Below are 26,542 nucleotides of genomic sequence, written 5' to 3'. Positions count from 1 at the left end.
TGAAACAAAGGGAGGTGGAATGGAAATGAGCAGGTGGACCTGATTTATTTTTCCTTTGGCAAGAGGTGCATGGTAGCTTTGGGGTACAGAGGGCTCCTGAAAATCTGGTGCAGTTTTGCAGAAAGCTTTGGAAGAGCCTTTCTTTTGGAAATGGACCTTTAACTTTTCAAACAGAGTCACATTCTGGTTTGTAAGCTGTATTGAGCAATCTCCGCTTGCAGCACAGTCATACTTGTAAGGGCCCGCTGGCTGCAAGACAGTGTGCATTATGCACTGTTACGCAGTACAGATAAAACTGAGAAACTAAAGCAGTGTAGCTTTTCATCCCACTTGTCAGACCTTGGGATTTTTTCGCCAGAGTGCCTAAGGTGAAGGCCACACAGCATGAGCCATATGTTGCTCTGCCGTCATGAGGTTAGCGCATAGAAATAGTTATTCACTGGCATATGCCGCAAGTGAGGGCTGTATTCCAGTGGATAACTATTGGCAATATCCTGTGGATAACCTTGGCAATCATGCAAGCAAAGCAGAAAAACAGCACTTCAAGATTAGCTTTTAATTTCTGTCTATAGCTAGTTGTAAGGCAGGCCATTAAAGTAACAGCATCAAGTCACAAAAACCCTGTTAGATTTTAAAATAGCTAAAGAGTTTGGGGAGGTGCTTCAGGTTTCCTCATCCTCAGTGCAAAATACCTCAGGGTGATTAAGTTTTCAGTGTCATTTTTTTCAACAGTTTTTGAAAATCAGCCTCATTTTCCTGAAGTTGTAGCTGAGCATCAGAAATGCACTGATACTAAAGGTGTTAAGCAATATCAAAATCTTGTTCCACAGTTTTAGAAAGCAGAATCTAATTTGGTTTTTGTTTTTTTCTTCATTTTGCTACCTTTTTCAACCTTTCCTTGAGTTAAGTAAATATAAATATCTTGTAAACAGAAAATTTTGCCTGGTTTATGCTTTATACTCAGACATAACTGCATGAAAGGGAGGCAGTGGGGAGTCAGGCCACATATTTTTCCTACAGGTTTGTTCTGTAAAATTTTTTTCTCAAAAGCGGATTGTTGCTCAAGTTCAGAAATTTTCACAGAAAATGCTGTTGGGAAGCAAGAAATATGACTGGTTGCGTAAATCATTTTGCCAGTTCAGGTACTAACAGCTGTAACAGCAGAGCAGGTGCGGAGAAAAACAAGTTAGAGGACTCATAGAAGGAGACTATGGTTTTAGAGAATGGACAGTAAAGAGACTGCAAGGCAAGAAAAAAGGATGTAGTACAGAAGAAGGCCAAGTAAATCAAATCCTTTCACTAGTGGTCTCAGGACTGGCAATGAGCCGTAGAGCAGATACAATTTTCCTCTTAGCTCATAATCTGTTTTCTAACTTGAAGCTGTCATGAGCAAAATGCCACTAACCCCCAGCTTGTTATACAGTGAAATGATAACATATGGTGAAGAGGGGGAAATTATCTTGTCCTCTTATGCTCCCTTTTTGTGACATCTTCAGGAATACGCAGGAAAGTATGAACCCAGAAGATGAAGTGGATGAGTTTCTGGGCCGTGCCATCGATGCCAGAAGTATTGATCGGTTACGCTCTGAGCATGTGCGCAAGTTCCTCTTAACATTCAGGGAGCCTGACTTGGAGAAAAAGGTAATGTTGTCTAAAACTCATTGCAGTGCATCGTTCAGTCTTATTAGGAGTTTTTATTCTCCTGCATAAGGTCATGCTTATATATCTATAGGTAAAGTTAGGTTTTAAGTGTTGGAGGTGGGCTTGTGGTCTTAGAAAATCCATGCATCTTCACGGGAACCTTGAGGTACATGTCCCTAGAAAGTCACAGTCATCTGAAGGAAGCACTGAGCAGGAAACCCAAGCCATTTCTGTCAGACACACATGAATATGCAGTGATGAGCTGTAAAGAGAATCCAGAATAAGCCAGATTTGTTTCTCTGACTTTGAGGCATCTGAAATTGAGATTGCAGTCACCTCTTATTTCCCTCAAATCACTGGAGAAACCTGCCTCAGCTTGCCTGAGCTCCAAATCACCTCTGGATGGGCTTTTCCCTGCCCTTTGTCCCCCAGGGCTCATTAGGGGTGACCTAATTAGGATGCAATCTGGTCATTTTTGGGAGACCATTTTAAGCAATAAGGGGTCTGGATAAAAGCTGAAGCATGTAATTTCCCCCCACTCCTTCCCTTCAATTTTATAGCTGAAAACTGCTAGGGAAATTAGTGGTTCACCTGTTCTAATCACCTTTTATTTTGTGGTTCAAACATTGAGACCATCTGTACTGAGAACCATGCTTCAGGCTAAATAAAGCATCTTTGGGAATCGGATGCAGCTCCCATGTGACCAATATGTTGACAAGTAGTTGGAAGCAGTAACTGTGTGAAAACCGCAGCATCCTCGCACTATCATTAGAACAAGCCAAGCTGTCTGCACAAATACAAGGTTTTCTCATTAGCAATATTCATTCCTGCTGGAGGAAACTTCCCATGGAAGAAGTTTAGGTCTGACAGTGGTGACCTAGAATGCTGTTGGCAGCTAATACATTTCTGTTCCTCTTGTGCGAGGGGCACACACTGACTCCTCTCACCACCCAGCTGTGTGGGTTTTTTCCCTGGTCTTTGGGTCTGTTCAAGCCATTATAGCCTGCCCAGGGAGAAGGGTAGTTTGTAATGTTAGCTGTTTCTTACCAGCACTGCTTTCCAAGGACCTAAACAGAAGACGAGCAAGAAGTTTTTGTGAAGAAGAGGCAGCCAGCCAAATTTCCTATTAACATAACCCTGTTTGCATCTTTTGCAGTACTCCAAGCAGGTGGATGACAGGTTTGGAGCCTACGTGGCTTGTGCCTCCCTAGTCTTCCTCTTCATCTGCTTTGTTCAAATCATAATTGTGCCACAGTGAGTACCTTTTCATCCCTTTGCTCCCATCTGCTCTCCTCTTCTATTCTGGCCTACTTTTCTTTGTTGTTTGTTTTTTTTTTTCTTGATAATTTAGAGCACCAAGGGGAAGAGAAAAATCCTTTAATAATTCATGGTCAAGTGATGCATGGTGCTTATTGTTTTCACTTGTTTCTAGTGCAGATTAAAACCTCTTCGCTAGCATGTGAGGATTTCTCTTTTCCCAGTGTGATTTCTCTTACCATTCACCTCCATCTGAGGAAATTCAGTTCAGCACATTTATAAGCCTGTGGAAAACAAATATCCCTAAGTAGGAAGGATTGCCTACTAAGGCATAGTAGGTGTTCACAACATGAGGCTAAACTGCCCTCTTATCTGTATGCAGTGGGACAGGGAGGTGTAAAACCCATCACAGTTCAGAGTACTGAGGTCTCAGAGTCTGCTTAACAAATGAGGCATAACCATTCATACATTCATTCTTCTGGACTCAGAGCAGCAATGCAAGAAAAAAGGTAGAGAGGGAGTCAAGCTACACATGCCTAAGCTTCGAGTAGCTCACTCCAGGTTTAAGGGTTGCAATAATTTCTTTCCCCAGGCAAGAGTAGTGTAAGCTCCTCAGGACTGTTGGGCACAGTGCTTTTGGACCACTCCAGTGAAATCCTTTGTTTGAAAGGCAGAGAGTAACCCACTAGATCTTTTCCAGCAGTGAGCCCTGCAGACGTAGTATTTCTTCTCAAAAAGTTTATAAAAAATCCCTTAAAATTAAAGCATGTTGGTATTTCCTGTGCTCTGCTTCAGTAGCAATAATACATCATTCACTAAGCACTGCTGTGCTGGAAATAAATACGGAGTTAGTAATTTTAAATCTGGAGAAAAAGATCACAGAAGCTCTGAAAATGCTCCAAATTCATCTTCATTACAAGAAGAGAAAGAATGTTTAAAGAGAGCTCCAACACTATTTTATGCCATTACAACTGCTTTCTACTTCTGTTCACACCACAGATCTTTTCAGAATAGAGATTGATTTGTACTGTTGAGATCAGATATTCAGAAGGTCACAGAAACAACTCATAGTCTGATGTTTGAGGTTATTCACTGTCCTAGGTAAGAGGTCATTCACTTCTGCTCGCAGAAAGATTGAATCAACAAAATAACACTAGTACAAATGCACTGTATAAACAGACAGATCCACTTTGGGAAACTAACCGAAGCTGAAAGAGGCTCAAAGTTGAAACTAGATCAGTCACAACAATTAATGCATTATTAATTGCATCCAAAAATATTCTTCAAGAGTAATTGATTTAGCAAGAGCTTGTACTTTGTATCTCTGGATACTGCTGTTGTGACTTTGCATGTACAGAGGCCCTCTACCAGCCTTTATGTTGCTCATCAAACTCCCTAAGCAGCCACTAAGCTGTCTGTCTAAAACCCAGTTTAACATTTAAATGACAACTTGACGATTTCTGATCTCTGGCAACCATATGGCTGACTCCTTTGTATTACGCAGGAGTCAATCACTTAAGGCAGCGTGGTGTAAATGTCATGCTGCTGTCTCTTTCCACACCACCCGTAAGGGTGGGGTTTTGGTAACTTCTGAAGTGTCCTTAGGCGGCCTAGCCTATCTGAAAGATGATTTGGTTCAAGAGTAAATAAAATTCTGTGCTTTAACTTCAGGTCAGGTATACTTTCCTTCACCTTTTGGTTTGTTTTTCATTATATTTCAGTTGCATCATTTGGGTCTTTTATTGAAGGTATCAGTAAAGCAGCAACTGAAACCACAGGTGAATATGTGTCACCGTCACAGCTTCATGAAAAACACACCGTGGAAATTGAATCTGAAACTAAAGACAAAATGGCAGTGATAATTTATGATGATAAAGAGGAATAGCTTCAATGAATTTCACAAAGGCTCAAATAATGAATTGCAAAGTACAATTATCTTAGTAGTCATGAGAGAACACAGAGACCAGCTGGCTTTGGTGTGATTGGCTTCAATGTCATCTTGCAGGAATACTTCCTTTAAATTATGGACAAGGCTAACTCCTGGGAGGGGGCCTGTCCTGTCACACTGAGACCAGTCACTGGGAAATTGTTGTTGAGTATCTTCATGATCAAAACAGGTGAAAATGCATAGTACAAAGTTGGCCCTGGCGTCCTGTTTGTACTTCAAAGTCGGGAGGAACAGGAACCTCTCAAGCTGGCCATGCTATTTTCCCTGACTGTCCTTATGCCATGCTTACTCCTATCCCATGTACAAGACAGAGAACGGAGGATGGGGCAGCACAGACATTTCCTGTGCATGGCAAGGACAGGTAGCTGTTCCCATTCAGACTATTCCCACTTGGCTACACTGCAACACTCAGCACACTTTCCTTCCCAGGGGTCTCCTGCCCATATCCTGCCCACAGCCAGCCAGTGGCTGACCTGTCATAACAAGTTGTTCTATCAGCTCCTCGAGCACATTAAATATTTCTCAGTCCCTCTGCTGTCAGCTCAGCAGGAAGTTGATTGCTATAAAAGATGCAGTATTCTCTGCTCTGCAGCCTGCATGAGTAATTCTAAATAGGACAGAGTATCTGTTGGTATTCAAGGCACCTCGCGTCTCCTTCTGCTGTCCTAATTGGAAAGCCTGTATGGTGTGTCATGTCTTGTACAAATGTCATGTTCTGGAGAGCAGAGCTGTAGCTATTCTATGTGATGTGCATTTATTAAAAAATATAATAATAATAATAATCTCCTGATTTCAGCTCCACATTTATGCTGGGTTTTTACCTGACCTGTTTCCTGATCCTGACCACAGTGGTGTTTGTTTCAGTCATTTACTCCTGTGTAAAGGTAAGTACTGTGGCTTCTTTGCCTAAGATAACTCGATCAGCAATGTGTTTTTTCAACTAACAGAGCATGTTTTGTTATCCATCCTTTCCACACTATGTGATAAGGGTTACAGAAAAAGCCTTTGATAAGACAGAATGAACTGCAAACAGATGTTAGGGTTGGCATCTCTTTAGCTCAGTGAGAAGTAATCATTCTGTGGATCTGCATGTCTATTAAGTCCCCTGCAGGCACTCTCATATTGATATAATAAGAACACATTTTCCAATGTGGAATGAAACACTGACCATTCATTTCTTCCCTTTGAGCTTCCTGTGGAGTTGCCTCTGTACTGGCCCCTGCTGCATATGCGTGTTTGGGTAGGCAGATAATCAGAAGCAGAATATCATTGAGGCAAAATGTCCTGGGGAGGAAGTAAAAGCCATAAATTTTATCAGCCTTTCTCAGATGAGTGTACAGAGCTTCCAATATTCGGTGAGCTCTTTATTGTAACTGGTTTTGGTCGGCAAAGAAATACATTGTGTGAAACCCAAAGACATTAATTCTTCACAGTCTGCAGTAAATTGGCAGTCAGCACTTTGGGAAAGGTGATGTGCTCATCTTTTTCACTCACAGGTATTCCTATTAAAATGTTGATGCTAGTGGATTGTATTTGGGGATTGTTTTGGGGATCCTTCCAGTCTAGCAGTGTCTGATTGTAGAATACGTTCAGATTCAGGCTCCTAAGCCCAAACCCAGCTTTGTTCCTCAGAGCCTGGAATGAAATACCTCAGTAGCATTATGTTTCCTGCAGAAGAAACAGTGGGGTAATGGATTATGTCAGGCAGATGATTTGCCTCACTTTAATTATCTTTTCTGTACCATTTTCAACAGTTGAATGTGGGTGCTCTTGACAAGACTTGCACCTTTCATGTCTTTTTGAGTTTTGAAAGTTAAGCTTGGAAAATTGAGCTTTAATAAGAGTAACAAACTGTTCCCAGTGAAAGAAGCTTGAGGTTATATTTGAACAACTCAATCACAGGGCTTCCCTTGGGCTTATGACAATTTCAGAGGGAGCTTAGTTCATAAGCACAGCATCCCGTTGGTCTGGCTTGATTACCAGCAATGAGAATTACAAGCCAGAAATAACAGTAGGCTTGGGTTCCTTGAGCAGGAAAATGGTACTCAGAGATGCCTGGTTATACTTGGTTTGTCCATTGCACGTGAGAATGCTTCTGAGTGTCATTAGTTTGTAAATTGGTATCAGCAGTTAATGTGATTGGCAGTTAATTAACAACAAATGGTGAAAGCTTTTGGTCATAGCCATAAAGGACTTGGAAACGTGGTGAAGAGCTGTCCTGGAGCCTGTTTATGCTGCTTGGCCACCAGCGACAACATCCCAGCGCACTGCCAGCCGTGCAGAGTCCCACCAACACACCAGCTCTGCTGGTGCTATGCAAACACTGAGCAAGAGCTGTGGCAGACCCAGAGCTCTGAAGTATTTGAGCTGGCTGACTTGCAACCAGACAGATTTCAAGGCACACAGCTGTTTGTCACCCACTGGCTTCTACAGGCTTAGGTTGCTTCCACATACTGACAGCAGCTCCAGTACCTTTCTGATTACCCCTTTTATAATGTTCCGAATTAGCCCCTTCTGACAACATCTCATTATGAGATGGGCTGTTTAGGGGACAGGTACTTCTTTCTTGTCAGCTACCTGTTTGATGCCAGCAGCTCCCAGTAGCTGCAGCCTACTTCTGTCATTGAAGATTTTGGTGTTTCAAGTCAGAGTTTTTTAAGCAATGGGTTTACCCAGCCCGTGGTTAATGGTTGTTACCTTATTTCTGTACACACTTCGCTCCAGGAAGCACTTTTACACATATGCACAAGCAAGGCACTTTTGCAGATCCTTTAGATGATATTTTAAGACACAGAGAAGATGTCAGCATTGTTCGTTTTGTTTCCCACTTGGATGTGGGCTAGGAGAGCACGTGTTTTACATACCAGTGGTTCATTACACACAAAGTTGGAAAGCAGGTGTTCACCCCAGGATATCAGCATAAACATGACTTTTGCTCATTTGCTGTACTGTTACATGATAAGTGACTCTTTTTTCTTCCTCTTTTCATGTGAGATTTTCCTTCCCTGTTTTGGCCTCTCCATCTCTGGCTTTGACAGTGGCCAGCAGGCTCTTTCTGAGCAGCTTGATCGTGTTTTATTTTCTTTTGCTGTCATTATTATCTTCCACAGTAAAATTCTCCATGGACTAGAAGTTGATCCTGGAACTGCCAATGCAGCCAGCTTGGCTTTCCAAGTTCCTTCAGCTGTAATAAACAAGAGTTCCAATTCTTCACTTTGATGCTCCATGAAGACTTGGCCAGTGCGAGATGGTGTTCCTTCCCAATAGAATCTAAGGTCATGGGAACCAGGGTCCCTTCGCAAGTACTCTACTGACAGACATCTGTTTTGCTACTAATTTATCAAGTTTATGTTTCTTCTTAAAATCCTTAACTTCTGGTAGCTACACTGCTGTGTGGAATTCAACTTCTTGCAGGTTCCTGAGAGAACATATGAGACAAATCTCGAGTTATTCTTATGAAGAAAAGAAGATTTTCTGCAGCTCTACATATGTGCAGCTTGCTTACCTGTTTCTTAGCCTTCTTCAAAACCGATCTAGATGCTCCTAAGTGTTTGGGTTTTTTCTCAAGCAGGGGAAAAATTACCTCTGGAAACTGTACGTTTTTAATAGACTAATAAATCACCGAAATGTTACATAAATGGGCTCACAGCATAAAGTTGCCTGAAGATGTTGTCTTTTACTTCAGAAGCATCTTAATGTACTTCAAAATGATACAAAGGCTTTTATTACAAATTGAAAAATCAGAACTTTAAGGCCTCATAGGCTTTTTCATCTCACAACACAACAGCAATTATCTAAGCAAATTTCCATGGCCATAATATAGGGTAAGAAGCCAAAAAAGGAGAAATATTACTCTTCTGTTTGTGATCAGCTCTTATTGCAAAGTAGAGGTTTTATTTAGTGTATTTTTGTCATGCAAATGGCTGGAGGTTGTGCATTATTTTCAGTGTACCATTAGTACTTGTTGAATCACTTTTTAAATTAGGACTTTCACCTGTACAGCAGTGCCCTACCTTCCTCTTCAATATTCATTAGTACCTGCATGCTTTCAGAGTCTCTCTGTTCTGAGAGATAATGTCTTCCAGCAGCATTTTCACATTTCAATGCAGAATGAGCTGGAATTGACTGTACAATCCAATTTCCCTTCCCCTATTGTGGTTATTTCTCTTTATATGAGTGACCTCAAGCTTGTGTGGCAATCCAAAATTGAATCTCAGCTGCCCAAATGGATCACATCCTTTCTTTCAGGTCCTGTTCTCAGTAGTGCATATGCAGGCTCAGAGTTGCCATTTCATCAGACCTTCCCTTGTCCAGTTCTTCACTCAGGCAAGATTTTAGTTCTATTAAGAGGGGTAAATTGTGTTTGACAGCACAAACCGATGGGCTAACCGGCAACAGTGCATGGCTTTTCACTGTACTATAACACCCTGGTGTTCTGCTCCTTTTCCTAGGACTGAAGGGATTTTATTTTATTGGAGAATAGGAGGGGAAATTGTCTGCTTTTCTTTTTCTTTCTTTTTTGTTATATCCCTGACTTCTGGATATTTTTTTATGGAGGGAAAATTGCTAGAGTGGAGCTGAATTATCACAGCTGAGACAGGTCCCCAATTTCTAGCGTCAAAGTCCTCCAAGCTGCAAGTATTCCTGGCCCCTATCTGCCCTGTCCTAAGGGGAGAGCATTACTTATGTCACAGAGCCTCCATGAGTGTCGCTCACAAGGGAGGTACCTCAGATGAGCAGCATGGCTGTGCCGTTGTGCTCTCTATTGCGATCCTGACCTCCTATGGTTTTTTGCATTTGTTTCCTCTTCAGGATTTTTTCCAGCTGTACTTGTTTACTGACCTAAAATTTTCTCTAGTTTGCAAAGTAATGAGAACCTAGATTAATGCGAAGAAATCCTGTTTTTCTTAGAATTAAAGTGTCTTTCACTGATAGCTTTGCTTGATATCTCAGGCTTGATGCAAAGTCAGGCTTTTTTGGGATCATTGGCAGGAGGGGCTTGAGCCAAGATCCACAACTAAGCACTCCCAAGTTTTATTTAGGTGCCTGATTTTCCAGAGATTACAGAAAGAGGTTAGGTCCATGCATACTGTTGTGGAGCTTGGCTTTGAGGCTTAAACAAAGGGGTGGCAGGAAAACTTGTCATGCTCTTAATCTAATGAGAAAACTAAATGCAATACAAATCTTCCTTCTCCCTCCAAATCCTGTAAAGGTTAGGGCGGAAGAAAGCCCAGTGGCATTTCCCACATCCCTTTGCTGGCAGGGATCTGCTAGCTTATGTCTGTGTGGATGTAGCTGGACATGGTAGGACAAGGAGATAGCTTGGTTAGTGGTTCATCAACAAAAGATTCCTACATTAGCAAGGTTTGTTTCTGAGAGGTGTTTTGATTTGTTTTACAGTGGCTGCATGAGCCTGAAGGATAGCATGGGTTTTCACTGAATTTCAATCAATCCTCAGTACAAATAAGCCATACATTTCTCCTTTCTTCCCATGCCCCACAGAGCCTTGCCCTCTCCTCTCGTCTGGAGTGAGCTGGTTTTTGTGTGTGTTCTGGTAGCAGGTGAAAGCAGCTCTTTAAAACCTCTTGCCACAACCTCTCTCCCCCTTTTATAAAAGTCACCAGCTAATCAGTGCTTTGGCCGCTCAAACACTTCGTAATTACATTGTAGGACTGCTGTGTGGGAAGCTATGCACTGACAAAATGTTGCATCTCTGAAGATGTAAGAGTGAAGGATAAAAGGGAAAAGCAAGACTTTTAATAGCAACATTAGTCATAGTTAAATTGCAGTGCTGTGCCGCTGCACTGCTAGCTTCTTTGTGTCTAAAAATACCCTCTAGTGGCTTAGTTATTCGTGCAACATGGCGGGAGGGAAAGGGGAGTTGGGTTCTGAAAAACACTTTGTCAGTGTTCAACAGAGCCCCCCTGCCCAGGCATGATGGTGTGGAAGGAAGGGGTGCCCTGGGGCCAGTGCTCTCCAGAGGGAATGTGTCCGTGCGCAGGAGCTGCCTGGCCTCCTTCCCCTGTTGCTCCAGCTCTGAGCTTGTGCTGGGGCGGCGGTGACGTGTGAAGAGGAAGCATTGGTTTCATTGTCTTCTGGACTTCTCTTGTAGCTAATGCAATGGAGAGAGGCCTCATGTGGTGCTGAGAGGTGACCCTTGCCACAAGGGGTGCCTGATTAGTCTCTGCTTTAACACAGAGACTGTTTCTACCTAGAATACAATGCAGCACCTAAAGCAAAGCACACTGGTGGCCTGCAGTCAGAAAGCAATTAGAAAGCTACTAGCTCTGGTAGTAGTGAATCACTGGGACCGTCTGTCTAGGGAGCTCAGTGATTGTCCTTACCAGTGGTTATTTTTAGTCTCATGTGTCTGTGGTGCTGAGTGCCATAGACCAGACGAGGCCAGCTGATTTCTCCAGCGCCTTTACTGAGGGTCTGACAGATCACAGGTCTAGCCTAGCTTTTTAGCAGCCTGCTTCTGCAATGGCACCAGAAAGTGCTATGATACGCTCCTGTGATCAAAAGGATATGACATGGATTTTTTCATTGCTGCTTTTTTTAATTTTCAATCCAGTAATTCACAGGCTCAAGCTCCCGGCTGTTTCAGTTGCAGATGGCTTGTGGTTTGCTTCTCACGACAGGATGAGCACAGCCCTGCGAGACATGCTATCTCGGCTCAGGAGCCATCATTCCCATTAGGAAGGACTGAGCAGACTTGGTGAGCCAGCTGGGCCTGCTGCCATGAGGCGGTCATGTTCCTGCTCACCCTTGTCCCGGAGCTGCTATCCCCCATCATCATTCTCTAACCCCTGCGCAGCATCCACTCAGACACCGCGCTGAAGGATGTGGGCAGCTCAGATGCAGGTTGTAATCTACAAAACAAGCAATGATTCTTCACGTGTATTTAATCTTCTTTTTTTCCTCACGTGCAGCTTTTCCCAGCTCCTCTCCAGACTCTTTCTAAGAAGATTGTACAGTCCAGGACCAATAGTACCTTAGTTGGAGTCTTTGCCATTATCCTGGTTTTTCTATCTGCCTTTGTCAACATGGTATGTGCATTATTTCATTTTGGTTCTGCATGGTTTTCTTATTGGTGCTCAGCATCATGGTTACTTATTACAGCCCTTGGGTTTAATGTAATCCTGCCTAATGCTTACAGCGTCCTGAGATCAGTTGCCTTTTGCTATTTGGGCATAGAAAAGAAATCGGAGCCCAAAAGCCACATCCCTGTGGCTTATTATATGCCTGGCACCAACTTGTGCCCATATTGTTTTTTTTAAATCCTTTCGCTCTGAGTACATAAGCCAAGCCTGAAGTGTACCCCTGCATGAAGGGCCAGCATGAGGCTGATGTGTCATTTAACACCCACGGTATTGAGTGGCACTTTAGTGTTGCACAGGCTTTGTGCCAGCCTTCTGCAGAGTGCTGTGTCCTGCTCTGAGCACAGTAATCACCTAAGAGGGACTGGGAAGACTTTGTTTTGAGTTGAACTTTCAGGACTTTGCATTTGAACACTGCTGATGATTTCAGACTCGGAGAGACTTCGGCTGTTCTCTAAAACCCTGCAGCTGCTGGTTTCTGACTTGTACCAATGGCTTGAAGGCGGAATGTCTTTTAAAGAAACCAATATTCTCTGCCTTGCACACATCTATTTGATCTTTTAAGGGAAGCGGAGTGGGGGAGAGATGGGCCTGGGGTTAAAGCCGTGAGCTTGGAGTTAACTACAGACTTCACATGGCCTTCTGCTCCTCAGCTGTGGCCTCAGCTGAGGCAGCACTGACTTGAACTAGCACGGAGAGGCCTAAACATCTAAAAATCATAGAATCATAGAATAGTTAGGGTTGGAAAGGACCTTAAGATCATCAAGTTCCAACCCCCTTGCCATGGGCAGGGACACCTCACACTAAACCATATCACCCAAGGCTTTGTCCAACCAGGCCTTGAACACCGCCAGGGATGGAGCATTCACAACTTCCCTGGGCAACCCATTCCAGTGCCTCACCACCCTTACAGTAAAGAACTTCTTCCTTATATCCAATCTAAACTTCCCCTGGTTAAGTTTTAACCCGTTACCCCTTGTCCTATCACTACAGTCCCTAATGAAGAGTCCCTCTCCAGCATCCCTATAGCCCCCCTTCAGGTACTTGAGGTCTCCACACAGCCTTCTCTTCTCCAGGCTGAACAGCCCCAACTTTCTCAGCCTGTCTTCATACGGGAGGTGCTCCAGTCCCCTGATCATCCTCATGGCCCTTCTCTGGACTTGTTACATGTCCTTTTTATGTTGAGGACACCAGAACTGCACACAGTACTCCAAATCAGACTACAACTTGCTCTTGCCTCAGCTTCCCTGTACACATAGTGAAGACTTAGGAAACAATTGAAGTACTTGAATGTGAGGCACTAGCTCAATGGCATTGACACCCCACCACCTTCCCCCTTAGTTACCTGCAAAGAGCTGGTGTGGGTTGCTGAGCACCATGCAGAAATTAGAGCTTTGTTTTTCTGCATAATGTGTGATTCTTTGCAGTCATGAACTACTTAGTGTAAAAATTAGCAGAATGGACAAATGGAGCAGCATGTGGAGGAGATCAGAATGGGCCTCTGCTGCTTCCTCAGCATAACACAGCACATCAGCCTTTCAGCCTTGCTGCAAAAGTCTTCCCTGTAGAAGGACCCACAGCAGAAGCTTCAGTGATGGCAGGGGAAACTTATCAGCTCAGAAATTCCCATTATCAGAAACAGAGCAACACCAGGACCCTATCACACACAGCAGGATATACTTGTATGTATAATATCTATAGCACCTCTGCCTGTGAAGCTGTATGTGAAGTTGAGCTCAAAACTAACTTTCTAGAGCGCACTGCCTGGATTTCATTAATTAATATTTTGGCGTATAAATCTATTGCCATTGCACATGCAGTAAAACAGAAGCTGGTGATTAAAGTTTGCATATTTTGCACTTTGCTACAGCCATTTTCCAAGGGGTTTTTAAGTTGATGTGAGCTATTTTGTTTTCTTCTCTTTGTCTGTGCCTTTGAGTTTAATGCAATCTTTTTCTTCAGTTCATGTGTAGTACTGTGGATCTTGCCAGCTGCATGGCTGCAGAATACAACATCACCCTGGACCAGGTGGACATATGCCTTATCAGCAACCTGACTTCCAATTACAGCCTGGGCACCTTGCAGGGATTCTGTGACAGTTCTTTGCCCAACTGCAACTTTCCAGAGGTACTGCTTGAAAAAAATGAATTGTAAAGCTTGATCTGAGAAGGGGCTATAAAACCTGTGTGACAAATCTCAGTGAGTCAGAGGAAAGCAAGGTTGCTCCTGACTGATGTTACAGAATGACACAGGCTACTGCGCACAAACTTAAGTGTCTGAAGTTATTATCATGAGACCGCATTAATGTTTAAGTTCCTTCAGGGCTGAATAATCAGTAGGCTTTATAATTGCTGGATCCTGCCTGCAGCAGGAGACATAGCTTTTCTCCATGAAGTCCTTAATGGCATGCAGAACTGCAAGTCATTTCGAAGGAGTTTGTGGGTGCTTAGTGTTACTTGAAAATCACTTCACTAAAAAACAGTGTCTAGTCATAGATTTAACCCTTCCCTCCATTGTTTTACATCCTGATTAAAAACTTCACTTGTTCTTACTATGGGTATAGTAGGTTCAGTTGTCAGGCAGGCTAGCAGCCCTGACAGTGGTCTGCTTCAATTCACAAATACAAATCTTGCCTCTTCAGAGCAAATTGTTCATAAAAACAAGTTGTTACATAGCTATTCAAGACTTTTCTCTGAGTAGACACTATGTGTTATCTACTGGAAACTGAAAAGCTAAAAAGCCCGTTTAGATTGGAAGCAGAACTTACGTCAAGGTCATCTGGGTTTATGGGGACCTGACAGATTTATGGCTGATCTGTTATCCAGATGTTGAAGGTGCTGCTGGAAGTCCTGGTATCCCACTGAACCCATTTCCATTTAACCTAACAGGAATATGATCCCTATCTGATTCAGTGAGGTTTCTGAGAACACCATTACTTTGACTTTCAAAAGACAAAGTATGTCTGCAGAAACACCCAGGACCAAAAACTGGCACAACAGAGAACTAGAAACAGTCTATGCCCATCACGAGATTGTCAGGAATGCTGGTTCAGGGCAGAGGGATTTTAAGCAATAAGGAACAACCATTTTGCATGATGAGGGTGCTATGGCAGCCTTGAACCAGGTCCTGCTGGTCAGTGGGTTAAGTGGGGAGTCCCTCCCTTGTGCTCTGCAGGTCAGATATTGGACCTGGTACAGGCATTGTCTGTTGTTCCCAAATGGTGGGATGCAACCCCTCAGCCACAGGGAACATCCACCCATTTTCTAGAAACTGAAGAATCAAGTTACAAACTGCATAAGTTATTTTCTCTGGTTTAATATATCTGCGATGAACTATTAATAAATGAGCTCAGAACATAATCGTATTTCTACTTCAGCTGGGGTTTGCTTTTAACTGAAAGGATGGATTGCCTCAGGCACCTGATACACTTTTTTTTTGCCAGAAATAGGCCTGTCCAGACAGAGTAGAAACTTAAATCATCACAGATTTGACAGCAGGAAGGTGATGAGCTGAATAACATGCCTCTGCTCATTTTGCATCCATGCTAGGTTTCACAGGAGCCGTAAATGGCACATGCAGTCTCATTTGAAAGCACTGTCATGCTAAGCATGCAGCTCTCAGATTGGCAGAAGCTGCTGCCACAGCTCCGCTGCCACTTGTGCACCTGCTGGCAGAAAAACAGTCGTGGTGTTGGGCATCGGTAAAAGTTTGTCCAGCTTGTGTCCTGCCGATGGATTGCTGATGTCACACCAGCAGGGTCAGTACTTTCCAATTGGCCTCAAGCGGGTATCTGTCCTGGTGGTGTGAATTGCTAATACCCATAGTCCTATATATTGTGCAGATATTTGAATTCAGGTCTAGAACTGGACAAATTATTCCAGCATCACTGGATGATGCTTTCTGCTAATTCAGTATCTACATCAAGGACAAACCTATATCACACCCTTGGGTTGTGAGCCCTATGCCTCTTAAGCAAATAACACCCGATGAAGAATGCAAGAGTCTTCCTCTCCGTAAGTTCAGTTTTAACACTTAAATGTTTTGTAATGTGGGAGAATTCCACAGGCAGCCCCAGGTTTACATGTTCAGTCAGCTCAACTACGTAAATCCCAATCCCTTTCTATCCCTCTGTTTAGTTCCCTTTGTTTTCAGTTTGATTTATCCAGTTGACACTCATCTCTGGTTGTTTTTTTTCCTTTTTGTCTTTATGCAGTACTTTACCTACAGTGTCTTATTGAGTCTCCTGGCCTGCTCTGTGTTCCTTCAGATCAGCTGTATTGGAAAACTGATCCTTATGTTAATCATTGAATTTATATATGTTCTCATTGTGGAAGTGCCAGGGGTCAACCTTTTTGACAATGCAGATCTCCTGGTTACAGCTAACACCTAGTAAGTGCTACTTCCAAAATCTTCACATCATTTCTTTCACCCAATGATTTCAGTGTGCCATTAGATGGATACGAATGCTGAGGCAGCGGTGCAAGAATGGGAAGTGCATGATACCAGAGAAGGCATGGCTGTAAACTAAAGTCTTTGTGCTGCTCTCCACCTCTGAAGAGTAGCAAAACACCATTCCCTTTAAGGTCTCTTTAATGTGGAACTCGACTAATGAGCTATCTACTAAGAAAATATAACTGGCATCCAAGTGGATCTGTATTTCTTTTTCTTCCAAAAATGGGGAGCTGTTAGTCATTCTCCCCCTATTACACTCCCAATATAGAAATGACATTTCTCATAAAATTAAAAAAAAAAAAAGGCAAAACCCAACAAACCTCTAGCAAACCTGAGCTGGCTCAGGGATGTGATAATGAACCGCTGAGATGTTCAGACATCTGGTATAGCAAACCCAGATGGGGTGGTGGAATGGTGGTGTTTGTTGCTTGGCTAGTGATCACCTGACACTTGCTGTTGGACCCATGTCCACATTTGAAAAAGTCAGTATCATAGCTGGTCTCAGCACAATTCCCAACAGAAGGGCCTGGGCTAACCGGGAGTTGACAGTTGCCCTTTTACTTACAAAAGGTAGTTTGTCATCACCAGATCACACAATAATCATGCTGGCAACCTTCTTCCATTGACATGATTACCCCACTCCTGAAGGTCACGTCAGGGAGGGAAAGTTGGCACATCCACAATCCCACCCTCTTCCACAAGTTTCATTTCTCACTGGGAGTTGCATTGTTGTGCTAAGAAGTACTTGTTTTGATGATTTCCTCTTGTAGGTAACAATTGTACTTGAATGTGAGTCAGTAGAATCATGGTGTTGTCTAAAGATGAACATAGTGCTAAGATATATAATAAGGAGAGTTGCTGGTAAGGGACAAGTAGGCCGTTGTTTTACTTGGGAGTGGGAAGGCCTAACCTGGAATACGTTTTCCAGTTTAGAGCAAGAAGGCAGTTCACAATAATGGAGAGTCCAGAGCAGAAAAGAACCATCAGAGATCTAGAAAGCACCAATTTAGATGAAATAATTTGTCAAGGATGATGGCTGTGGTTGCTCCTATATTAGACAGGAGGGTGGCTGAGAAGATTCCCATGGTTCTTCCCAGTGCTATCTTGTATGTCATGAAATAGCTTTTATAGTTGCTCAAATTTTTTGATGGCCATTAACACATTCAAGCCAGATGTACCTGGTCACTTCTGTCCTTCACATAAGTATTCCATGATGTTAGCATTCCTGTGTGCCCATTACTAATTAATGGAGGTGTGGCTTTTATTGCTATTGGCAGTAATCACCTGAATCATTTTGTTAACTCAAGTGAATTAAATTATGTAGGAAACCCCATGGAGCTTCCTGAAGAGGTATGAGGAGAATGAGGTTTCTTTACTTTTATTTGTAGATGTTATGTATTCCAACAGCAGAAGCTATTCTAACACAATTAGTGAAATAAAAGCATTTTATGTCCCAAATATCATTTCATTCTTGTAAGTCAAGCACTAAGCGAAATTACAGCACTTAGAAGTATAATTTACGTCACTGCACAATCCAAATGTCAGTAATAAAGTGCAGAAGGTTAGCATGTTTTCCCAGAAATAGCCTTATGTGTTACTGTATTATCATCTCTCACAAATTACATTTGTGTCATGGTTTAACCCCAGCCGACAACTAAGCCCCACGCAGCTTCTCGCTCACTCCCCTGGCCCCAGTGGGATGAGGGAGAGAATTGGAAGAGTAAAAGAGAGAAAACTCCAGGATTGAGGTAAAGACAGTGTAATGGGGCAGAAAATGAAGAAAATAATTATAATGTTAATAGTAATAATAGAACGTACAAAACAAGTGATGCACAATGCAATTGCTCACCGCTCATCAACCAATGCCCAGCCAGTCCCTGAGCAGTGTCTCCCAGCCAGGTTTCCCCACAGCATGACATCATATGGCATGGAATACCCCTTTGGTCAGTTGGGGTCAGCTGTCCTGGCTGTGTCCCCTCCCAGCTTCTTGTGCCCCTCCAGCCTTCTCACTGGCAGGGCACAAGAAACTGAAAAGTGCTTGACTTCGTATAAACGCTACTTAGCAACAAATGATAACTAAAAACATCAGCATGTTATCAACATTATTCCCACACTAAATCCTGAACACAGCACTCTACCAGCTACTAGGAAGAAAGTTAGCCTTATCCCGTCTGAAAGCAGGACAATTTGTTTTGTCTGGACAGCTATTTATTGTCCCGATGTCTGGCAGTCCATTTGTGTGTTGTGGGAAATGGGAGCTCAGCATGTAGCACATAGTTCAAAGTTGTACCTTATTGTCCAGCTGATATTAAAAAAATCCCAAACAAACAAACCAACATATCCTCATACTACTTTAATTTGGTGCCCGTTGCCTCTACATAATTACTGTCTGTTCTGCAGCCATTATGGTACACCTGACTAATTAGAAGCAATGCAGATGTGACTTCACACTTCTGTATACAAACCAGCCCAATATGCAAGCAACTGAGAAGCTGAGTATAGTATGTTGGGAGCTGCTAGACTTCACTGCAGCTACACAGCAGCGTGGTGACACACAAAGTATAACTAGATGCACAGAGCTACCATACTACCTTTTCCCTATGCAGAACATAGAACTAATGAGTTGGGTTTAAAGATGTGATGGACCAATGTGATCTTCCAAGTTGAGTTTCTGCAAAGCCCGAAGAGCTTTGCCCAGCAATTTGTAATTTAGAGGGCTGTCCCCTGGCATCGTGGCTGTAAGAAGGGAGATGCCCTGTCCTATGGGAGCTGTCCCCAAAATCAATCACCTTTCCTGCTAAAAATGTGCACTTAATGAGCAGGAGTGTTATTTGCTGAGCTTGTCTCTGTGTTGCCTTCCAGTAATTAAAGAGCCATCTGCTGCTGGAAATGTCTGTCCCATGGGGGAGCAACCAATGTAACACCATTACTGCTTGCATTGGGCATTTTCACTTACCAAAGCATTACTGTAAATACTGGGTTTGATGCACTCCATAATCTCTATTGAAGATTTTAGAGCACGTAACACCCACAGTGAGCAGCAGCCCCAGTGCAGAGGGTGAGATCTGCCAGGCTCCCATCATAAGACAGAGTGATTTTGGGGCACTGTGAGTTGTTCTTGGCCAGGTAGTGATACAAGGGAGCAGGGGGATCATGCTGCACATGGGAAGCATCTCCAACTAGATCCAACCTTTAGGGTGGGAGTCACTGTCGCCAGGGTTCCCAAACTGGGTCCACGTCCAAGTTCACATGTTCTGTGCTGGAGCTGGCCAAGAGATTGTATGCAAGAGATTGTATGCAAGACAATGGTGCGTTGCAAAATCCATGTCAGAAGAAATTCCGTGCTTGGAGCTGTAGAAAATGTCTCGGAACAAACAAGGTTAAAGAGTAACTGTGCTTTTACTTCTTAATTTTATGCCCAGTTAGGCTCCCTCGGCTATTTCAATTTTGATGATCTATAGTATCTCTTTTGATGATTTTATAGTATCTATTTTTGATTCTATAGCGAGAGGTTCCTTCAGCCCCAGAAAACTACGGCCTGAAGCTCTCGAGACAGCTGTGAGATTCTTGGGCTAAAGATGTATCACATTAGTAGCCTGCAAAGCTGTAATTGCATCAATGACACTACAGTAATTTTACCACTGATCTCTTTCTTTCCACTTAACTAGTATTTTATGAGATCCATGTACATGGTTCTCAGCCACCCACACTTCAGAAGAAACTCAGCAGCACTAAGCAATCAGTCAGGAACTCAGACAGCTACTACATACCAGAAAGCTCTTTTCCATCCTCTCACTGTAAGAAAAGCACACCCTCCATCTTCTCCAGCAGCTCTGCTTCATACAAGTACTTTACAGTATTGTAAGTAGTAATAGCAAGCCACATAAGGGTTTTCTTCAGTGCCCTCATGTGTGATACCCACAGCTAGGCACAAAACTGGAGATGAGTAACTTGCAGAAGAAGGCAGTAGTGCTAGTTAAAGGAATTAAACATATCTCCATGCTACAATAAACGGGGCAGAGAGGAGCTATCACCCAATAAAGTATTAGCCCAAAGCTTCCTTCTTTAGGTCGAATTTTCCAGCTTGACCTAATGAAGTAGTGACAGGTGCCCAAGCATCCTCCTATTCGCTACTACATCCTACACTGACATTAAAATCCCAAATGATTTTCTGACTCTTAATGCTTCTCAGATATTCTAGCCACATTAACCATGCTGCACTGCCACTGTGGGTTTTTGAGGGTAGCTCAGACCTTTTTTCTCCCCCACCCCATCTCTTTGCAGTTTTCTGCTTCTGAGGGGCTATAGCCCCACGTAGTGTTAGAGGTGGCACATTGCAAAGGTGCTGTTACATGACGAGTGCTGGAGGGAGCCAAACACTCTTCTAACCTTGTGTTTGTGTTTTTTTTCAGCGTGTCTGCAAATGGAACTTTGTGGTGAGTCACTTTGGCATGAAATATTTTTACGGGATTTTGTTGGTAGGCATTTTCTGTTCACAAGGTGCAATATCAGCATGCTGGCTCACCAGCAGTGTCTGGTATTTGACTATGCATGGCTGTGACCTGGTGCAACAGTGCAAATGCCGTGAGTGGACTGTGTACTGCCCTTTTGCACATATAGTTACTCTCAGAGCTTCCTCTTTCCTGTGGGACAAGTGTCAACTTGCTTTATAGACAACCTCATACAGCTTACTTGTAATTACAAGTCAAAGGTTTTATCAAAACAGTATTTTCATCCCGTAGAACTATAATTCAGATTTAACAGGTTTTATTGGCCTGCTTGTCAGAAGAAATGGAAATGTGTCTTAATGGGTTTTTGAACTTACTTACAGAATACTTACAAAACAAAGGCCATTAAGAAGTGACTAATTACAGAAACAGTAAGTGTAGAACAGTTCTAGACTTAGGAGGCTGCGGCAGCCAGTGCGGGAGACACTGACTAGTCCAAAGAGCTGGCAGCATTTTGGTTTTGCCAAGCATGGTGGTGGCTGAGCATGTATGGCCATTTTCTAAAAAATGGCTTTTATATTGCTGCTAACCCTTCTAAAGAAGTTGGATTAAATTTAGTTTCGAAGACCTCCTTTAGAAATCAGCACCTATGAGCCAAGCCCTCAGCTTTCTGCAGGTATTGTTTGTCCATTTACCAAACACATGCTTGGAGGAGAAAGAGAAAAGACATTTCTTCGGAGGTTGGTTAGCCTTGAAGTGGGAACTGCGGAGCGTGCCTAAGCTGTGCTCCTCCACTCTGACACTAACTGGGAGATTCTGCTGTTCCGTTGGCTGCAGCTCTCCAGCAGTGACACGAGTCGCGCTGAAGATTGTAACCCCTGTCATCATTACGGTCTTTGTCCTGGCACTGTACCTGCATGCCCAGCAAGTGGAATCCACTGCAAGGCTTGATTTCCTCTGGAAACTCCAGGTTAGTGGTGTTTGCCATGTTGGAGGAACACTGGCGTTAATATAAAGCTACTGAGCTATTCTATCAAGTTGAGGAGCATTATAAAGAGCCTGAATTTAATCTGGACCTGACATATACCTGGGCTCTCCTCTTCTGTGGTCCTTTGCATACTCACTGCTTCTTATCCTGGTTATTTACTTTAACCCCTTGTTTGTTGTAAATGTACTTTCAATGGTCCCCACAGTAATGGGTTGTAGATCTGAAGATCGAGGGTAATTACTTTGGGCAACTGAGCCTGTCACTGTTGCAAGAACCTGTAATATAACACAATCTGTAAATGTAAGAGGCTTGTATTCACTCCTGAATTGTTTCCCAGAGTTCAGTGAGCTTTAGTTTGCTGTGTTCAGGGCTGTGAAAGATTCACATTTGCATTTTCATTCACTTTCTTGTTAAGCAGTGGGAACTGGCCTGATATCCAGCCTTCATTAGCCCCTAGGCAGCAGCACTGGATAACCAGGACACTACAGATAATGCCACACTGTGCTCCTGTTCCTGGGTGCAGTGTTAATGTTTTTGCTACTTGTGTCCACGAGTGATACTGGGGCATTGTATGTGATTCTCAAGCAAGCAGGACAGGTCTCAGCCTTGTCCAGGACTCACAGCTGGGCGACTGCAGGACTGAATATTTTATATAGATTATTTTACCGTCTGGATGGCAGGACATCATTCTAATAACAGGTCTCAGTGGTTTGAGTAGGAGGCACTGAGGAAACACCAATTAATTAAAGCTCCTTGGGAAGCAGATAAACATTGTTATCCTCATTTACAATTGGAGGGAAGAGCCGACTTGCCTGATCCAGGTCTGGGCTCAGTTGGCCAAAGCATTTGTGTCCCCAGGCAGAGCCAAACATTTTCCTTCTTCTGTCCAGACATACCACTTTCTAAAGGGTCCTTTCCTGCTTAACTTTATTTCCAGTTTCAGATGTCCTGTTTCAGAAACCAGCACCCACAAGCAAAGTCACAAGCACAAAGTCATTATTGCTTATGCCAACATGTAGTTAAGGGATGTGGGGAGCTTATCCCTTCTCCCTTCATCAGGTGAGGCTTGGAAAGTACAGCTACATGAGCATTTAGGGGGTGCAGGGAGAGGATTGTAATTTAATGACACTCATGCAATCAGATTTTAGCAATGGTCTTTTTCTTCCTGAAACCTGTTGTGCTTGACTGGGAAAGCCAAATGTGTGTTTTTCTGAATGGCAGGATGGCAGTGGAGTTCCCCAAAAAGAACAGACCTTGTAGAGGTTACCCAGATCAGAGCCCAGAAATAAAATAACATTGGATTTTGGTGTTATTCTGTGCCTGCTTTTACATACATGTGTGCACACAGAGATGGACCCTCTTCCACTGCAAAACACAAGTTTCTGTGTATCTCTGGTTCTGCCCTCCTTTGCAGTTTCCCCCTTTCTTCTGCTTCTGCACTCCCTGCAAATTCATTCTCAGCTTTTTCCTCCCCAGAGCAGTTACCAAAAGAGTAAGCACATCACTGTCTCTCCCTCCTAAACTAGGCCACTGAAGAGAAGGAAGAAATGGAGGAGCTGCAGGCCTATAACAGACGCCTCCTCCACAACATTTTGCCGAAGGACGTGGCAGCCCATTTCTTGGCTCAGGAGCGGCGAAATGATGAACTGTACTACCAGTCCTGCGAGTGTGTGGCTGTCATGTTTGCCTCCATAAGCAACTTCTCAGAGTTTTACGTGGAGCTGGAGGCCAATAACGAAGGAGTGGAGTGTCTGAGACTGCTCAACGAGATCATTGCTGATTTTGATGAAGTAAGTCACAGAAAGTCTGGGTGGACAGAGTGAACCAAATCAATGAGTTTAGCTGGGCTTTGCTGAGCTCCTGGAGGAAGGTGGCTTATTGAAATCCTTGTGCCACAGTTCATTTCTCCTCACTCTAGATGTCTTTTAATTCTACTTTTTTCACATTAAAATCCCTTTCATTCCCTTGTTGCTCCTTTGAATATCTAAGTCTTTTTCTTCCTATATTTTGAGTAGTGGAGGCTCTGCGCAGTACTTTGTAGTACTTGTACCAAGGAATGACACGTGGCGAGGACATTAGCAGCATGTATGTGTTTGTCAAGGTTTATTCACTTCTTTTGCTCTTGTGAAACAGATAATAAGTGAAGACCAATTCCGGCAGCTGGAAAAGATCAAGACCATCGGCAGTACATACATGGCTGCATCAGGCCTCAACGATTCCACATACGACAAGGAAGGGAAGACACATATCAAAGCTCTGGCTGATTTTGCCATGAGGTTAATGGACCAAATGAAATACATTAATGAACATTCATTCAACAACTTCCAGATGAAGATAGGTAATGTCACTGTGTTTAAGGGATTAAGTATAGCTAGCGGTTATTCTGAGCTGGGGATTTTAGGGAGGTAAAAACCATAGATGTTACCTTAGCTGTACAGTGATGTTGTCTTGTGTCTGGTGACCACTTTGGCTTCTATGAAACATCAGAGCAGCTTTGTTAGGATAGCAGCGTTATTACTGAGGCTCCCTAGAGAGTTAGGAGCAGTTGGGGAATGAACCCACAGCATGGTCTCAAATGGCATCTGGACTTGTGCTCTTACCACAGCATGGTCTTAAATGGTAGCTGAGCTTGGGCTCATTTACCTGTGATGTGCTCCCTGCTCACACCCTCTGTGGTCCTCAGCTCTGCCATTCTTGGACATTAAATTGTCTTTCCAGTCAGGGAATGAAAAGAGACAGAACAGGAGAAGGAGAAGAAATGTGATGATGTCGAGTGTGGTATTTGTTCTGGAAATCTGCTAGGCTGCTGTGTCACAGGTGCCCAGCATCGCAGTAGCTGTGTGCTGACTTCCAAGTTTGCACTTTGCTTGGCAGCCAGACAGCAAATAAACCTTATCCTGTTATCTGGTACTGGAGAGTAGCTTTGGATTGAGCAGATCCAGCCCATTCTGCCAGTCAGACAGGCATAGTGGATCAAAGAAGCTTCTTAAAGAAACATTAAGTTTCTTTCCACACATTCTGGCTATAACTTTACATGCCAGGTAAAGCACAGTTAGAACAAATGAACTTTAGGTTGCTATTTTGTTGTCTGAAAAATAACTTGCCTCAAGCTTCATGTGGATCTCAGAGCTGTGGGATTCTCCTCTCCTTCCAGGCCTCAATATTGGTCCTGTTGTAGCTGGGGTGATAGGAGCACGCAAACCCCAGTATGACATATGGGGCAACACAGTGAATGTAGCTAGCCGAATGGACAGTACAGGTGTGCCTGACAGGATTCAGGTAAGAAATTCACTGGATAACTTACTTACATTGCCAGCCCTGTGTCACTTACTTACGGGTTTTGAAACATGATCTGAACTGGAATTTTGGTTTCATTTTATTCCTTTATGTCATACAGTTAATATACATACATAGTACTGAAGGAAAAGCTAGCTGAGGAATGCCAGTGGTACCATCATGTTTTGCCTTTTAATCTTGACCAACTTTGCAACCTTTAGTCAAAAAGTTGCAGTTTTGGGGTGGAAGTGTTGAGCTGACCTTCCTTCCCCACATGCCTCACTGGCCCTATGAGAACAGTCCTGCTGTGATGCTTACTCACTCATGCTGCCGCTTTTGCTGTTCAGCTGCATGCAGCTGTAGGCTGTTTTATTTTTCAAGGACTTGACTCAGATATGTGTTTCTGTAATTCACTTCTCTGTTCATAATCCTCTATGTGTTCTGAGGCTAGCAAGGATCCAGGCATCAGTGGGATGGGGATATGTAACCAGAGAAAGAGGATGGTTTCAGGGATTAATGGAAGCTATCTTGTAATCAAATATCTCCTTGGCCTTCTGACAGAGACCTTTCCAGAGATTCAATTCCACTGTTCCAAGTTGGCTAAGCCAATGTTCGCAGTAAGAGACTATCATTTGTTGGGAAAGTACTGAAGGGATATAAAAACAGTTAAACTGATGTAAAACCTAAGAGAGGAAGCCATGCTTCTTTTCAATTAAGCTGTCAGTTAACTGGATCAATATTTATCCAACACTCTTTAAACTTTCCTATGAGATGGTCTGTGAACAATTAAGCAAATCAGCACAGCAATGCTGCAGCCACGGCAAGCCAGAAGTGGAAATACTTAAAGCCACCTGAAAAGGGGTGAGAAAATACACTGCAATAAATAAATAATCTTAGGCAATCTGGTCTTCAAACCTCTGTTATGCTGCAGCAGAAGCGATTATTTTTGAGTGGCGCCTGCAGACAGAATTTGGATGCTGGCTAGGTTATCTGTATCTCATTTGTTCAGTCTTTCTCATTGCCTGCTACCTTCTCCTTCATAAAAAACCAAAAACCACCCCTCTGAATGACCCCTTCTAAACTGCACATCCACTGTATAATTTCTAAGTATTTTTTTGATGATTTTTAATATAAGCTTAACCTGGTTTCCTACTACCACTCCAGTGATATAATGAATGCATCTCAGTAGACTGAACTGCCAGCTGTGTTTTTAAAAATGTGACTCATTTGTTTCTTTTTATCCTTTGACTGCCTCAAAAAATGTATTCCTCCCCCTTTTACCTCCCCAGTTGTGTATCAAGTGTGACTTACGTAGCTTCTGTTTCCAAAGGTTGCATTTGTTCTGCAGTTTGTGCCAACCTTTTAGTTACTGATTGATCAGGAAAAGTCTACTGACTTAGAAACAAACTAGTTGATCCTACTTTAATTTTGT

At 43.0% G+C, this 26,542-nt stretch overlaps 1 protein-coding gene across 1 annotated transcript in view; it reads left to right on the top strand.

The window, feature by feature from the left end:
• ADCY5 (adenylate cyclase 5) overlaps positions 1-26,542 on the top strand; it is a 222,598-nt gene that overhangs the window by 193,389 nt on the left and 2,667 nt on the right. Inside the window, exons 10-20 of the mRNA XM_061469330.1 lie at positions 1,497-1,641; positions 2,798-2,895; positions 5,643-5,730; positions 11,779-11,895; positions 13,909-14,073; positions 16,160-16,335; positions 20,811-20,834; positions 21,684-21,816; positions 23,361-23,624; positions 23,968-24,172; positions 24,989-25,113. Coding sequence (XP_061325314.1) covers positions 1,497-1,641; positions 2,798-2,895; positions 5,643-5,730; positions 11,779-11,895; positions 13,909-14,073; positions 16,160-16,335; positions 20,811-20,834; positions 21,684-21,816; positions 23,361-23,624; positions 23,968-24,172; positions 24,989-25,113 — 1,540 coding nt within the window. The remainder of the gene's footprint in view (positions 1-1,496; positions 1,642-2,797; positions 2,896-5,642; positions 5,731-11,778; positions 11,896-13,908; positions 14,074-16,159; positions 16,336-20,810; positions 20,835-21,683; positions 21,817-23,360; positions 23,625-23,967; positions 24,173-24,988; positions 25,114-26,542) is intronic.

The sequence above is a fragment of the Pezoporus flaviventris genome, unplaced genomic scaffold (genome assembly GCF_033815535.1).
Source record: "Pezoporus flaviventris isolate CSIRO_AGI_PZ_B2104156 unplaced genomic scaffold, CSIRO_AGI_Pfla_v1 ptg000001l, whole genome shotgun sequence".
Taxonomy (NCBI): Eukaryota; Metazoa; Chordata; class Aves; order Psittaciformes; family Psittacidae; genus Pezoporus; species Pezoporus flaviventris.
Note: the sequence above shows the minus strand (reverse complement) of the source record. Positions and strands in the feature narration are given on the sequence as shown.